Source organism: Manacus vitellinus, unplaced genomic scaffold (genome assembly GCF_001715985.3).
Source record: "Manacus vitellinus isolate BGI_N305 unplaced genomic scaffold, ASM171598v3 scaffold_39_pilon, whole genome shotgun sequence".
Lineage (NCBI taxonomy): Eukaryota > Metazoa > Chordata > Aves > Passeriformes > Pipridae > Manacus > Manacus vitellinus.
In genome coordinates, this window is record NW_021940534.1 from 4,543,323 (window position 1) to 4,559,336 (window position 16,014).

A 16,014-nucleotide genomic window follows, 5' to 3' on the forward strand; every position below is an offset into this window, starting at 1 on the left:
TCTGTGCCAAATCACAGAGTTAACGTATATGCAGAAGAAGAAACTGCTGAATATCAGCTATTTACATGAGAGGTAATGAGTTTTGATTTAGGCCATTTGTTATTTTTTATATATTCCTAGGGAAAGGTCTTTTGTCAGTATGGCTGAAAGGACTGATTTGCAGCAGAGTAAACTTGCTATTTTTTGTTTTTTGACTTGGGCACATTTATAAAGGTAGCTGAATATCTCTGCTTATTTTTTCAGTGTTATAATGCTGGGAAAATATGAACGAGATACTTCTCATTAATGTATTAAATGATACTTTTTTGCATTTGCAAACCATGTGAAACTGCATTAGGAGGAAAACCGTAATCTGATTGCAACTAATAATACAGGATAGCATTGCAATATGTTTTTTCAAGCTGTGAACAGGACTGAGTACCAAGGACGATTTCCCCTCTGATTCCACATAGGATCCAAAGGCAGCAATGCAACAATGGTCAGATACAAAAAGAAAAAGTCACCCTTATTTATTTATTGTGTCGGTATTAATGATGCGAATTATCACCATTTGAAATGTAATTTTGTATTAGCTTTTTTAAAAAAAATGTGTTTGAAAGAGGTACTATAATCAGATATAAGTATTATAAATCACTCACTTGAAATAACCTGATAAGCTTGCTCTTCCACCATTCCTGTGTTTTCTGAAACTCAGATTGTCCCTTGAATGTTGACAGTTCCTCTTTATTCTCAGAAATTTATTTTTCTGCCGACTAATGTAGCTTAGTCCACCAAAACCTTATTTTTCCTTTTTCTCTCCCTCATCCTGACAGAGACCAATACGTAGCGACTGCTAACTAATGAATCTTTCTGGTGCCGGTGAAGGTTTTGATTATATGCCTGCCCAGACTCCAAATAGAGCCCTTTTTGATTTTCTGGTGAATAGGAGGAGGAGAAAATACTGTACTGAGGCCTCATGTCTTGAGCTGAACAGATAGAGGACTAGTCTTACTTCATTCAGTGATGGACACTTGTTTCCTTAATTAGTTGGAGGTTTTTATGGAAAAACAATCAGAGCAGATGAGGGGAAAAAAGCTGACATTGCAGGTTTCAAAACTGATGAAGCCTGTGCTAGTTACAGCTGCTCTACCTTCCCTGTGCTGTGAGTCCAGGAGTTCTGCTCATTTTTAGGCTGTGCAGCACAGGGATGATACAGGGACAAAGAAACTTGGACTGCTGGTAGCTGAGGAGCTGGAGTCATCTGTAAAATGAAGGGCTGCAAATGCCAGGCATTTCAAAATCAAGACTTAAATTCTTACTGTAGCTTCTTAATATTTCCCTGCATTTATATGGAAAAAAATGTAAGTACTGCTACCCTGGACTGTATCTACTTGCCACTGACTTCTGGGCTGACCTCCAATTCACAAGGACTTCATATTTTTTAAATGAAGGCTGAGGTTTGCAAACAAATCACATACTTCCTCACAAAAATAATTACTGTGAGGTGGGTGACAAGCCATTAGATCATGGTTACAATTTGACTTTTCAACATAAGCTCCTAGAGGAATCTTTGTTCAAATGGTAGCACCAATGACAGCATAGACAATCTTTTTCTATTTGCTCAACAGCTTCTCGAGAGGTGGGGTTAGGCATCTCCTTCTTCAGACAAAGTCAGTTGTTCTTAAATAACCTTCTTAAAATAAATGCAGATTGGTACCAAAGTCATTGAGGTTTGGCTTGGGGGATGCCCTTTATGACCTTTGGTAGGCTGGCCAGGAGTGAGCCCCCCCACCATGCCGTGCCAGGTTGGAGAAATCCCACGCCATGTCACTTACTACCTGGTTGGGCACCACTGTCTCTCTTTCTGAAGCACAACCAAGCAAGGAGACTGGGGTGAAGGCTGTGCAGAGCCCTCAGAAAGAATGACATGAATTTAAAATATTTTTCTTCTTAATTTTATCTAAGAAGTCAAGAAATGAGTGCTCAGAAATTGCCTGACTGAGAACTGTAGCACTGTGTACCAGATTTCTTGATGCATGTGGAAAGCATGTGGAAAGGGGTGTGTATTCTTTCATGGGATGAGATGTATTTAACTCTGTTGCTTATCAGCATGGACAAATATATTGCACTTTCTTGCTGAAGCAAGCTGACTGTACTTCCCTGCTCTTATGTAATTAATGAAGTTTTTGCTGTCTGTTGTGGTGTGATTTTCAGAGATGTGTGAAACAACAAAACACGCTGACAGAGTGACAAGTGGTAACAATTCATCCTTTCTTAGAGTCTTGTCGAAAAGTGGAGAGGATTAGACCATAACCCCAGACTAGAGGAGAAGAAGGTCTGTTCCCAGAGAAGACTCCTGCAGCACCTGCAGTCAGAGGCACCTGCCTTTTCATGAGACTGTCAGTGTTGGGAAGGGAGGTTTTCCTCACACATTGCCCTCTGCTCTGTCTGACGCTGCTTTAGAGAATGGCTCAAAGGGAAGGTGCCTTTTTTCCTTCTCCTTTTGAGAAGGGAGCAGAGGAAAGAGAGCAGAAAACTGGTGTTTTGATCTGCCTGTTTCTCATTCTGGTTGCATAAACACACCAGAGTATTTCTCTAAATTAAATTAAGCAAAGCTTTTATGTTCTCTCCCTGCTTCCAGAAAGCTGGCGTGGCTGCTTGCAGATTTGCAGCTACAGAGGAGACAAAAATCTGTAGTGTGCACAGACTCGAGTGCCGAGCAGTGTCATGCTGAAAGAACTGCACAAGCTCTAATAGCATATAAAAGCTTTCTGGGCATCAAGCAAAAATCTGTTTAAATCCCTGACAGAGATGAGAGCACAGCACGTATTATCAGCATATGCACAGAGACAGAAAGGCTCTCAGAACATTTGCATTTTGGATTTGCTATAATTAGAAGGTTTCAACCTTTCCAAAAAGGTTGAAATGGTGGAAGGAGTAAGTGTAAAACTTCAGCTTTTTTCCATCCCCATACAAATATTTAGGGCTCTTCCCTTTTCTCCGCCTGTGTCCCTGAGTTACACTGATCCCAATGGCAATTTTTCTTGAATGTAAGGGATGTAAAAAGCCACAGGCTTCTCTTTCATATTAATAATCATAATCTGATCCTCAAATATTGACAATCCCAAGTATTCCCCACCCAAAACACTGAAGGACTGACCCCCACCATGCACGGCAGCGAACACACAGCAAAAAGATTGTCCCTGGGCTGCAATTCCTCATGAAAGCAGATCCTTTTCCTAGTGAGCATATGTGTAGAGCTGAGTATCTTGAGATACAGACATACCTGTGCCTGGACAGACCTCAGATAAAATGTGGCAGGTATCTGTGAGGCAGAATGATGCAAGCTGAACTGGAGCAGAAAGGATGCTCGTGGGACAGTGGTGAGCAGGTCAGATAATGATGTAGTACGTATGGGTTCTCTGAGGGGAAAATGGCTATTTTGGGAAGGTTTGACTGTAGGAAAGCTTTGCCTCACTACGATTTCCCTTATTTTGATAACTAATTTACCAGACTAAAATCTCTCTGCAAAGACTCTGGTTGATTATATTAGTGATCTGTATCAAGTGGCACAGCTGAGCTAGCAGAGGAATATAGGGCAGGTGGATGAATGCTTTCTCCAGTGTCAAACAGATTCAGCAGAAAATTATTCAGGAGCAGGAAGAGAAGTGTTATTAGGTTGAAGATGTCAGCTCAGTCACCAATAGCCATCTGTAAAGATGAGGGAGAAAAGTAAGAAGAGAAGACCATGGTCACTAAATAGAGGATTCTTGCCTAATTTAAGAGGAAAATGAGTATGTCTCTACTTACGTGGTTAAGTAGAAGGTGAGTAGGAACGAGTTGCAGAAAGGTTTTCCCTTCTTGTCTGTTAACTAGATGTGACTGCCACTTCAGTGATGACAGCCCTCCCTCCAGTTTCAACTACTCAAACAGCAGCAGACAAAGACTGGGAATAGGCAGTGTGGATAAGCTGGTTATTGAATGTTTGGACTGTGACCCCCTTCTTCTTCCAGTCAGACTGTTGAATATTCATGTAAGTGGGCTCAGATAGATCAATGCCATCTGTCTGTATTTATATGACTTCATCCAAATAACTCCAAAACATGTACAGTTTTATTCCCACAACGGCTCTTTAAAGCAAAAGGGATATTTTACCTATCTGAAGGGAAGAGGAATGAAAAGACAATGTGATTTAGCAAGTAGCCAGATTTATTCATCTGGACTCCATCAGGGAGAATCCAAATTCAGCTCCTTTAAGTGCCAGGCCCAGCTATAGCCAAAGGTCCTCAAGGCAGAAATCATATTTGGTGCTCTAAGGTGTTCCATAATTCGCCTAATGTTGCTCACTAAATGTAAAAAAATCTTTGTATGCAATTAAAAAGGAAAATGGAGATTTCATCACTATATATGTGTATGGGTACAGAGTGAAACTATTTGAGGAGGAGAAATCAATAATAAATGCATTATTTAGCCTGCACTGCATTTAGTTGCACACCTTGATGACCAGATAAAAGAGGACTGTCATACAAGCTTCAGTAAACAATGTGTCCATATGGACAATTCCATGAGGGAACAGATTGTCACAGCTACATTTGACCTGTTTTAGAGCAATCGTGACTCTCCCTTGGCACAGTGGATGTGCTGCTGACATTTCAGCAGAGCTGCTTCAAAAAAACAGAGTGCCATTGTCAGAATAGCGTGGCATTTTATGAGTGAAAAGCAATTTCTACTTTTTAAATCCAACAGCAAGCCCAGTACCTCTCCTTCTCTCCTCAGAGCCCCTTAAAACACTCTGAGCAGGAGAGATGAAGGGACAAGACTGTTGAGAAGATGAAGCCAGACTTTTCAGTGTACCTACATTAAGTTACTGAATATGTCACTCATACGCTTCAGGGATTTGAATCTGAAGCTCAGATTCAGCTGACGGAAGCCCACACACAGGCAGGTTATCACAGAAGAGACGTCTGTGAGATGGTTGAGGGGGGGTGGTTGGTTTCATACCTGCTCCCAGAAGGTACCTTACTTTCTTATCTGTCCAGGCCCTCGCCTTCGAGCTATTTTTAGACATGAGTGCATTTTGAAAACAAAACGGAATACATTTTCACTGTGGTGCTCAAGAAACACTTAACATGCATTTTGGAAGCATGCCAGAATGGGTCTTTGTGCCTTTAACACCATATTGAAATGTTTTCTTCTTTCAAGGATCTTTCTCCTTGGCTTAGTCTTTAAGAATAGCCTCGAGGCTTTCAGTTTACTCAGTCAGTATATTTTTGTTGATGATTTTTTTTTCCCAACTGTTTTTCAGGCATTGGAAAAAATGTCATCTGTGACCGAACGGCGACTCCCCTGGATGCCTTTAGGATGATGACTGCGGCTCATTACTACCCAAAGCTCATGAGCATCATGGGGAACGTTTTACGCTTCCTGCCTGCTTTTGTGAAGATGAAACAGCTGATCCAGGAGGGTTACGTAGGGGAGCTGCTGGTGTGCGAGGTGCAGGTTCACAGCGGAAGCCTGCTAGGCAAGAAGTACAACTGGAGCTGTGATGACCTGATGGGAGGTGGGGGCTTGCACTCGGTTGGCACCTACATCATCGACCTCCTGACCTTCCTCACCAGCCAGAAGGCCGTGAAAGTGCACGGGTTGCTCAAGACGTTCGTGAAGCAGACGGACCACATCAAGGGGATACGGCAGATCACCAGCGATGACTTCTGTACCTTTCAGATGGTCCTGGAAGGAGGCGTGTGCTGCACGGTGACGCTCAACTTCAACATCCCGGGGGAGTTCAAACAAGACATTATTGTGGTGGGTTCGGCAGGACGGCTGATTGTAATAGGCACTGACCTCTACGGACAGAGCAACAGCTCTCCTCAGCGGGAGCTCCTGCTAAAGGACTCCACGCCAGTCAGCAACTCCTTACTTCCAGAGAAAGCCTTCAGCGACATCCCATCGCCCTACCTCCGGGGCACCATTAAGATGGTCCAAGCTGTCCGGCAAGCATTTGAGGACCAGGACGACAGGAGGACCTGGGACGGGAGGCCCCTTACGATGGCTGCCACTTTTGATGACTGCCTGTATGCCCTGTGTGTGGTGGACACCATTAAAAAGTCAAACCAGTTGGGGGAGTGGCAGAACATTTCAATCATGACTGAGGAGCCGGAACTGAGCCCAGCATACTTAATCAGCGAAGCCATGCGGAAGAGCAGGATGTCTCTGTACTGCTAGCTCCTCTTGGCTCCTAGGAAAGAATAGGAACCAGACAGCTCTCGAAGGAGATGGTAATTCAGCCCCTGTGAAGGGCTTGGGTGTCTTAGAAACAGCTGAAGAGAAGGAAATACAGTGTCTGGATCAATTAAATCTGTTGGCAGCTAAATGGCAAAGCGATATGGTCCTTCAAAATGCCCAAGACAGATAGGAGACGTAAGAGCTGATATAACTTAACTGTTTTAATAACAGTATTAGCTGGGTGATTGGAAAGATATATCACGGACTCATCTCCTGCTTGCAGGTGCTTTAGATTATCCAATTGTGTTTACTGTGAAAGGTTGGGAAGATCCTTTTAGATTTTCCTTACCTACCAGAGGGCTGTGAAGGTACTGTCATGTCGTTAAATTTTCTGTAGTGTCTGACATGAATGGTTCCTACCATGACAGCTGACACCACCATGCTGTAGTACTACACCTCTAACCAACACACAGAATAACAGGACTTGGTGTGAAAGTGTTGCGTGACAGGGAAAATCTTGGCAGCTCACTTTTCATACAACCTGTTAGGAGCTTCTCTCTGTTGGTTTAGCTAGTTGTTTTTTGTTTGGTTTGATTTTTTTTAAAGCACAATTAAGTAGGAAAGTGTGTGGCTTTTAAAACAAAGCAGTCCTCAACCACAGTGCATATGCCCCAGTATTTGGGGAGGGAGGGAGGGTCTTCTATGAGCTCCCTGTAAGCTTCAGTATTACATATTTGCTGATTGAATGGGTTGTGGAAAACCTTTAACAGATGACAAGTGGCATGACACAGTAGTGATAGTGCGTTTTATTACACAGCCAAACTCAGGCTAGTCTTACGAAGGTTTCCTGTGTCTGGGACTGACTTTTGAGTGAATTCATCATGCATTTTGGTTCTAGGTGGAAAACAATAGAAACACAACCCGAAACCATACAATGTTTAGATGAGCTGTGTTCTTTTAAACCTTTGTGAACTCACACTTGAGAGATGCACACCAAATAATTTCACATCCCTCAACCCAGAAGCTCTCACCTCCATCAAGTGCTGATTGTGACTGAAAAACAACAGGGATGAGAAAATTTCCCGTCCATTTCCAAGGAAAAAAATTGACATAGGACTCCCACTCTCCTCATCTCCTTAAAGTGGCCAACTACTGGTACTGTAGTAATCATTCCCTGTCATCAGTGCAGGGGTGAACAAACTCTTTTGGTATGTTTGTCCTGTTCTTCTTTTTAATATTTTAGTTGCAGTCTTGAAATAATATATTCTTTTGAGAATATCTTCTTGAATGAATATAGTGAAAGGCACATAAATTATCCCACTAAACAGGGATACTGTTTTTCTGCATAAAGCTGCTCCACTGCTGATGTGTTTACAGTGCTAGGTCTTCAGACAGTAAAAAAAGTAGAACACAAGCATATAGCACTAAATTATATTAAACTTGAGAAAAACCTTTTCAGGGTTTGTTTTGTTAACTTTGATGAGGGGAAAGAAGAAAGCATTTGGATGAACAGTAAACGAAAAGAGAAAATATGACCCCTCTTTCTCAAGGCCATCCCATTAGTGTGGCCCTTATAGGTTAGAAGGAGAACTGTCAGAGTAATTTAGATTTTTTAAAACCACTTACAGTTTTGCTGTTTTTATGAGCACTAAGGACTTCTCTAGGGTTTTTCCTACAAATGACTCTGATTGCTCTATGCTCTTGCCTGTCCTATGCCCAGTTTTAGAGCTTCGTGGTTTTGAAAAGGAAGGGCATCAATAGTGTGGTTTATCTCATCTGACTTTAACCAGCAGAAAGTCATGTGTCTTGCCCTCATCAGCAAGGGCACAGTGGTCAGTACAGAGAGAGCTCTCCAAAGGCTGACTCAGTTCATCCTAAGATTAATATAGAAGGAAGTGTCCATTGGAAATGCCCGTCCTCCTCCTTTGCATAGAATTTTGGCTTCTAAATTTTTAGGTGACTCCCAGCGTGAAATTACTCATGTGTGATTAATTTTTCAAGAGTGTATGTGTGACCTTTCATTAAATAGTCCCCAAAGTGTAACAGTGTGACTGATGAAGGAATAATGTAATACTGCAAAACCACACCCTAAGGGACAATTGTTTCTATCCATGTTGTTCTGCCGGTTTCAGCAACTCTCTCTGGGCCTGACTGTTTCTGCTAAGACCTCAGGCAAGCTTTCATTTTTCCTTCTTGAAAGCAGTTCTTGACAAGTTTGGTTGTTTTTCGTAAAAATGGATTTCTTTGAGAGTTCCTGAGGTACTATCTGTGCCAAGAGGAATTTCCCATTGTAATTGTCATGGTATACCATGCTATCCAGTTCCTTCCCTCAAAAGTACAAAGAGTAACAAGAAGAGAGAATTTGACCAAGAAATCACCTATCTCTCTCCTGAAAAATGGAATTAGACCCAAGGGGATCAAGAGTGTTTTCATAAAGTAAAGCTAAAGCCATGTACTGAACATAGTGGTCTAGTTCAAGTCATGAATGCAAGTCTGGTGGATAATTAACCATGTACAGTTAAACATCATTCAAAAGTGGAACGAAACATGGACCAAAACATTTGTGAATCTTGCTTCTCGGTGGTTTAGCCACTGTTCTGGAATTGCTGTTCATGTGTCTTTGCACTTCATTTTGGTTTACAAATGTTGACCATTTCTCCTATCTATGTTTTCTTCTTTTCTCTGTCTTTCTGAGTTTTGTGATGCCAGTTGGAAGCAGCACCTGCAATGAACAGTCCTCAGGTGAGACATAATGTATAGGGATATAACTACTGAGCTCAAAACTTTCTGTCCCAGATCCAAAGGTTTAGTTGACAGGCATCATCCACCTCTGTGCAGACTTAGTGATGCAGCTAGTGCTGCTTAGCAGAAAAAAAATCTAATGCTTTGGGTACCCAGCCATCTGATGCTGGTTTTAGTACTGGCTTGCAAGTGGGTTGAACCCTGTACAGCTCATTGTGTGACTGCAGTGCTGGCCCCAGAGAGACAGCCAGAATGAGCAGGGGCAGGGTGGGACCTCTTCTTCTGATGGCAACAGAGATCTTACGCTAGATTTAGGTGAAGTTGTTACCTAACTGAAATGGTGGCAGTAGCTGCATATATTCAGGATTTTACAGCAGTTATTCCATTCTCTAGGAAGTGAAGGGGCTGTAGTGTCAAGTATAAACATACTAAACTTCCACCTGGCTTAGAGGAGGAAAGAATTGGTTTATTTATTGAATGTGTATTGTTATTCTGATAAATCATTCTTTTAAAGTCTGGGATCTTTCTTGGCAGCATCCAGCCCTCTGTTCTTTTGGTACAGTTGAAAGCACATTGAATTTGCCCTAAGTAGCCTCTGGAGTTTGTGCTGGATTTAAGAATTTGGGCAGGAGATACAGAGATGTACTGGATTGAACTCAAAAGCGGTACCACCTCAGAAAACATGTATTTGGAATTGCACTTCTAAAGCTGTTCTTTAATGCTGTGCCACAAGTTTTGAGACGAATGCTGCTAAATTGGTGCAGGCTGAAGAGCCAAACTGTGGTTACTGCTGGAATTCACAGTAGCCCCCAAACAAACTTTTTTATACACTAGGTGTGTTCACTCCTCTTTACCAGGGCTGCTGTTGGAGAGGCTCTTTCCTTTGCCTTTAACCTGTGCACATAGGATCCCGAACATTATGGTCTATTGCCAAAGACAAAAAGAGTCAAAGGGTGAGCCCAGGTGAAATGCTCTGTGGCTCTGCAGGGCTCTGTTCCAGTGCTGTGACAGTCAGTTGAGAGATGGTGTCTTATTTCCCATGGGAATTACATTGGTGTTCACATCAGGGCTAGAGCAACCCTACTCTGTGTGACAGCAGGGCACAACTTAAATGTGCCCATACAACCTTAAATGTGCCCAAAGGGAGAGTGGTGACTGCAGCAGGGAGCAACAGGAAGGTGTGTCTGCAGGCTGGTACCTCATGCCAACAGGGAGAATATACTGGTCACATGGAGGGTGAGGGCTGTACCTCCTGAGGGTGACAGCAGCAGCCTTGCTCCACCTCTGTGTTTGGGAGCCCAAGAAGGGACCCTGCCCTTGGGGAAGCAGCATCCGTCTTATACTCCTCCTAGATACACATGCACATCATCAGTGCTGATCTCAGTGAAGCCCTACATGGAAGCATAAGAACTCTTCAGGAGCTTGGGATTTCCTATACCTAGTATCGTGCATGTGTTAAATTAGTAGTACTTTAGCTGTGTAGTTAGAAAATACCAAGTAGAGATGATACTTACCCATGCCAGCCAGCGTGGCAGAGAATCGGGGCATGCGTAGATGAGTTTAGGCTTAGGATGGGCTGCTGTGGAGTTCACCCTTTGCTTTGGCTGAAAGCATGAGAAATTCCTGCCCAGCCAGCATTGGGCAATCAGAGGCACTACCCACTTTGTACTTAGTGTTCCCTCCTTTGCAATAGTTTTCAAAAAAAGTGACTGTACAAGTGAACAGCTGTCCTGGAAGTTCAGCCATTCAAAAAAGGAGGCTTTTCTGCTTCTGTGTGGTCACAGCACAAGGACAATTCAATTTCTCTGTTGCCTTTTTTGTTTCCGTGTCCATACAAATGTGGAAAAGACCCAGACAATTTAAAATGACTCATTGAGCTACCAAGAAAAAATGAAAAGGCATATTTGACTTAATGGGTAAAGGTAAACATAGTGACTTGATTTTGCCTTTGCAGAGATATAGAAATTAGTGATGACAGAATTTCTTGTTGCTGGGAATTTTTTTGTTTGACTTTTATCTAAGGCCTTCAATATAAAATATCACACATTATGAAGTTCTGTATTTACAAGGGTTTAAAAGTACGCAGCAGAATTTTGGCTTTGTGCAGATACTGAGCACTGGTGTGGTGTTCCAGTGGCCCAGTGATGTACCATTAAGTACATATGAAACTTAACACTGGACTTTTGACCTCTGCAGTGCTCTTTGGGTATCTAGAGCTAGTTGTGAAATGGCAGGATTATTCAGGACAGCAGTTTCTTTTTGTTGTTGTTGAAGTTGTTACTTGTGGGGAGCAAAGTTTGTAAATTTTAGAGATGAAGTATGACTGAATAATATTTGGCAGTCTTATCTGCTTTAAAATTTCCTCTCTCTTGAGCTACTGGGTGAAGTCTGTCCAATAAAAATAATTTCCCTTAACTGCCCACTTCCATTTGCTCTTGAAAAGAAGAAATTTTAAGTAAATGGGACTACACATAATGCTGCATTCATGAACCGATGTCAAAACCTCATGACTTAATGAGTGTATGAAGCCAGAGACCAGACAAGTAATGACTTTCTCGAAGCTGCCAGATTGAGGCCTTGGGGTTGGGAAATGAAGGGTATCAACATAGGTCAAACTGAAATAGCTTTTATTCAGCATTTTGAGTTAAATGAATAAACAGAATGCCTATGGTCAATCCAAAATTGAGGGCAACACAAAACATGTTTGTATAAGGTTATTTAAATTTTTTTTGGGGGGATTAAGTTCTATTTTTAAAGAATGATGTTTTGAAATTAAAGGTTTTAAAAATCTATCTTTTATTATGTTTTGGCATGTGTGAAATTAACTGTTTGGGGTTGAGTTTGGGGTTTGGCTTTGGGGTTTTTTGGGGGGTTTTTTTTGGATTGATTTTTGTTGGGCTTTTATTTAAGTTCATATCTTAAAAAATTCCATCTATTTGGTTTAAGAACATTCAGTGAATTCAGCTGCCCTTGGCAGGTTCAGCTCTGAACCTGTAGCTTCACAGTGTCTTACAGTGACCCCATTTCTAACATCTGAATTTGGCCATCTGGGTTTCATTTGTGTCTTCTTGTGGCAGTGGGAAAACTGGTTCATTACATGGAGCTGGCTACAGATAATCAAGATACTTTTTGCAGCAGTGCCAGCCATCGTCTTTAAAAGCACTTAACTCTATTGACTTGTTTACCATGGTTATTTATGACTTTCCAGCTATGTGCTGCCCATTATTTCCTTTCCTTTTTATACCAGCCTTCAGACTCACTTCTCTCCCCTCTGTTTCTCATTCCATTGCAAACCTGGAGGCGAGTCTCCCTTGTTTCCCACTGAGCTCACGCTCAGTCTGTGTTACACGTGGCGTACAGGGTGGCTAACCTACAACTTGAAGTAGCTTTTAACACAGGTCCAGTACAGGATATGTGAACACCACAACTGAATGCCTAGCCAGGGCAGGAATCCAAACTCCCTGCTACGCTGTCCTTCACAAGCAACACGCACTGTTCCTCTCCCACTGGTTTGCTTTTATTTGATTTTGAAGATGAGAGTATGTTCAGTTTGTTGCTGTGTCGATATTAAGTATATATTTATTGTTTTTTTCAGACATACATACATATATATAAATGCTATATATATATAATGTCAACGCATGGACATATGTACAGTAGATATTTTAAAGAGCTATTTATCAAGAAAAGTAAGTGTTATAAGTAAACAGAGTTTATATTTTATATATTATGTAGATAGCAAAAAAAAAAAAAGTGGTTAAATTATAGTAGGACTTTTGGGGATGGGGTTGGAGAAATGGGCAAGGACTGGTTCTAGCATTTTAAATAGCCAAACTACTTTGTACGGAAGCTGCCTGCTGTGCCTCGGCTGCAATATCTGTTTGTTTCTTCTTTTGGAAGATGATGTGCATTGTTACTTTTACATTGCTTGGGGAATGTAGTTAGTTTATTCTCAGCCAACTGGTATGTGCTGCTTAAAACATGGTTTCCTGCTGTTCTGCGTATTTGCATTGATGGAATAAAAGGATCTTAACTGGCAAATAAAGACGTAAAAGGATGTGATCTCAGCTGTCTGTGGTTTTTCCCCACACTTCTGTTTTGAGGGGGTGTAATAACCATCACCTTTTCCTGGTTTCTAGCCTACCTGTTAAGTTCAGCATATCAGAGGGAAATACATGGGCTTTTGTGCTTGGGGGTGGGGATTGTGATGGAGAGAGAGGAAGAAGAAGGTTTAACACTATGCCATTGAAGGTATTATAGCAAGGACCAAACTAACACCTATTGGAGGGATGTGTCCTGAGGAATCAGCTGGTTCTGTCAAAGGATGCGAATATGTCCAGTGGCATAACAAAATGGGGGCATTGGACATCCCCACTGAGCACAGCCTGGAGATCCTTTCTCCTGAATTTTCTCTTTCTCCTGGATCCTTTCTCTCCTCCTTTCTCCAGCACAGCCTGGAGATCCAAATCCTACCTCCCCACTGGTGTCCTGGAATGTTTTTGCCTTCTCTGTCCTGAGCTCCCTCCAGTGACTTCCCCAGGCCTACCCGATCCTTGCTCCCATCTGCCAGGAGTTGTTGTCTTTCTGCTTACCCACTGTTCTTTTCTCCCCTGTGTGTCAGAGTATCAAAAGTCTAGTAAGGATCTTGTTAGTCCAGCCCCTCTGATGCTTAAGAAAACCTCACTCAGGTTTGAAGCAGAAGATAATATGAAGCAATTGTAAATGCTAGGCTCTGAGGAAAGCTTGATTGCCTCTGTGATTGATGTGTAAAAAGGCTAGAGCATTTTCTATGTTGCTTTTCCTATTTTACGGCAGAGCACACATAAGGATGTTGGATTCTACTCCCGTCAGTGCTCACTCATTTTCCAGGCACTACGAAAATACACAAATCTGAGGCACAAATCCATGATGGGATGGGAAAGCATTGTCACTTACAATGCACACTCCCCTCAAACCATACAATCTTGTGAATACTTTTCCTATATATAAAAATTCACAGAGGGGGTATAGCATTTACTTCATCACAGAAATGTAACATGTTAGCAACTTCTATGACTTCCATCGCAGCTATCATACTTTAAAGATGTACTGATGTTTATATACACATAAAATTTTTTTTATCGGTTTTAATACACATGATTTTCTTAGGCTGAAGAGGAGAAAAGTACAAGACAAGGAAGCTTCAGTCTGCAGGTCTCCAACAATTATTGTTTAATGTTTGTCTTGTCCTGGTGAGTAAATGTAGTATACCCTTGCTCAGATTTCTGGATCACTGTCTCCAGCTAATCAATTAGGCACTGAATTAAAATAGGGCCAAATTTCATGGTATATCCTTTCCCATCAATTTCATCATCAAACAAGGCCTACTTCCCTCTCAGAGGCTAAAACATAGAAATCTTTGGAAAACAGCTCCTAGGGGAGCTGTGAGACAGTGCTGGAGATGCAGTGGGATTATTAGTACAGCATTTCAGTGCACAATATGTAACTGTATAGGTAAGTGCAAATGCAAGAGTGAGTATAAACATTCCATGCTAATGAGGCTACACAAATGCTAAGGTAAACATTTCCAAACCTGTGTCAGCACAGTGAGACACTTAGGTGTAGATTTATGAACCCATGTAAGAGTTCTGCTTTTAAAACAAACTGCAGAAATGTAAGTGAAGGGGAAAACTTCATGCCATTTTCCCTAGTTTTTGAAGAACCAAGGCTTCTACAGTTTACCCTGGCTTGTCCTGCTGTTTTCTGGAGTCTTTATTGATTAGCAGCTATGTAGTAAAAACAATGGGTGGCTTGTAGCCATAAATATTAATCAAGAAGAATGTTAAATGCATTGCATTGTTCTCTTCAGGATTGAAGAGTTTGCTGGGGCAGGGGTTATTAAAACATGCTGCTGTGCCAAAGAGAAGATGCACTTAATGCCTTTGCTACTTACTCCTGTTGGGCGGTGGAAAGCCTGGGAGCACTTTTGTGATGCCAATGGAAAGCTCATGTTTCAGATTTGACATATGTGAAGCCCAAAAGAGTAGGACAATTTGCCACATGTAATGCACCAGCACAGCTCAAATGGGGGTGAGACAGCATAGCTCTTCCTAGAGCAGCCTTTCCTGGGACTGGAGGCTGGGGGGAATGGCTGGTGCAGCCCTGCTGCACCCAGGTGCCTCTTGCTCAGTCTGCTCAGGCCCGTGTGCCTGTGCTGGTCACTTCTGCAGTCATCATGTTCAGCATGGAAAGAAGAAATTTCCATCAGGTGTCCCCAGCCAGCAGCACTTGGAGTCACCAGACCTGTCACTGGTCTTACAGCAGTATCCTAATTCAAGCTAACACTTGTGTCCTGCATATATTGCCTTTTCTAATCTGCTTTGCACTTGGGAGTGCTCCAGCTAGTGCCTTTTGCACCGTGAACCTTGGTGTGCACCATCTCTTTACTTTAAAATGAATAATTGCAGATCCAGAAGCAGTTCCTGAGGGATGAGGCAGGGCTGCTGACAAGCAGTGCTGACACTACTTACTCTTGTTCTCAACTGCTTGTTCCTGCCTTCCCCGAGTATGGGCACATGGGGAGCGTGTGTGCAGCCACCTGGTTAATGTGATCATGGATTTAGCTGAAAACTAAACATGTGAGGGTTTTACTAGATTACTTTTCAGGCAGAGCAATTCCCTGATTTGAGTCATTGTCGACAGCAATTGATGCGAGATCACTCTAATAGCAGAATGTAAATAGAAACCAGGTCTGCTGACTGCCAGAAATGCACCTTTTTCATCAGATCAAAGTAAAGTAACTGCAGACTAATAAACAGGACCAAAAGAAAAATGAATGAGCGGAGGAAAACAATTTCTGTCCTTACAAAAGGATATACATGTAAGCAAATGTTTCTTAAGGAACTGGAGGCCTCCTCCTCCAGACATGGAAGTGGTGTATATACAGATTCTAGATAACCCTTTCAGAGTGTGCTCCAATCTGTTTTAATAACTCTGCCTTTTGCAGTTAATCACATCTTACAGACTAAAGGCTTTTGCAGTGATTATCATATTCCATTCAGGCAATGAGAACAGGCATTGTCACTTGTG

The 16,014-nt window shown here is 42.0% G+C and overlaps 1 protein-coding gene across 1 annotated transcript in view; it reads left to right on the forward strand.

Moving 5' to 3' along the window:
- GFOD1 (glucose-fructose oxidoreductase domain containing 1) overlaps window positions 1-6,914 on the forward strand; it is a 35,941-nt gene extending 29,027 nt beyond the window's left edge. The window contains exon 2 of the mRNA XM_008922288.2: window positions 5,285-6,914. Within this exon, the coding sequence (XP_008920536.1) occupies window positions 5,341-6,204 (864 nt within the window). The 5' untranslated portion in view covers window positions 5,285-5,340 and the 3' untranslated portion in view covers window positions 6,205-6,914. The remainder of the gene's footprint in view (window positions 1-5,284) is intronic.
- Window positions 6,915-16,014: the final 9,100 nt, after the last annotated feature.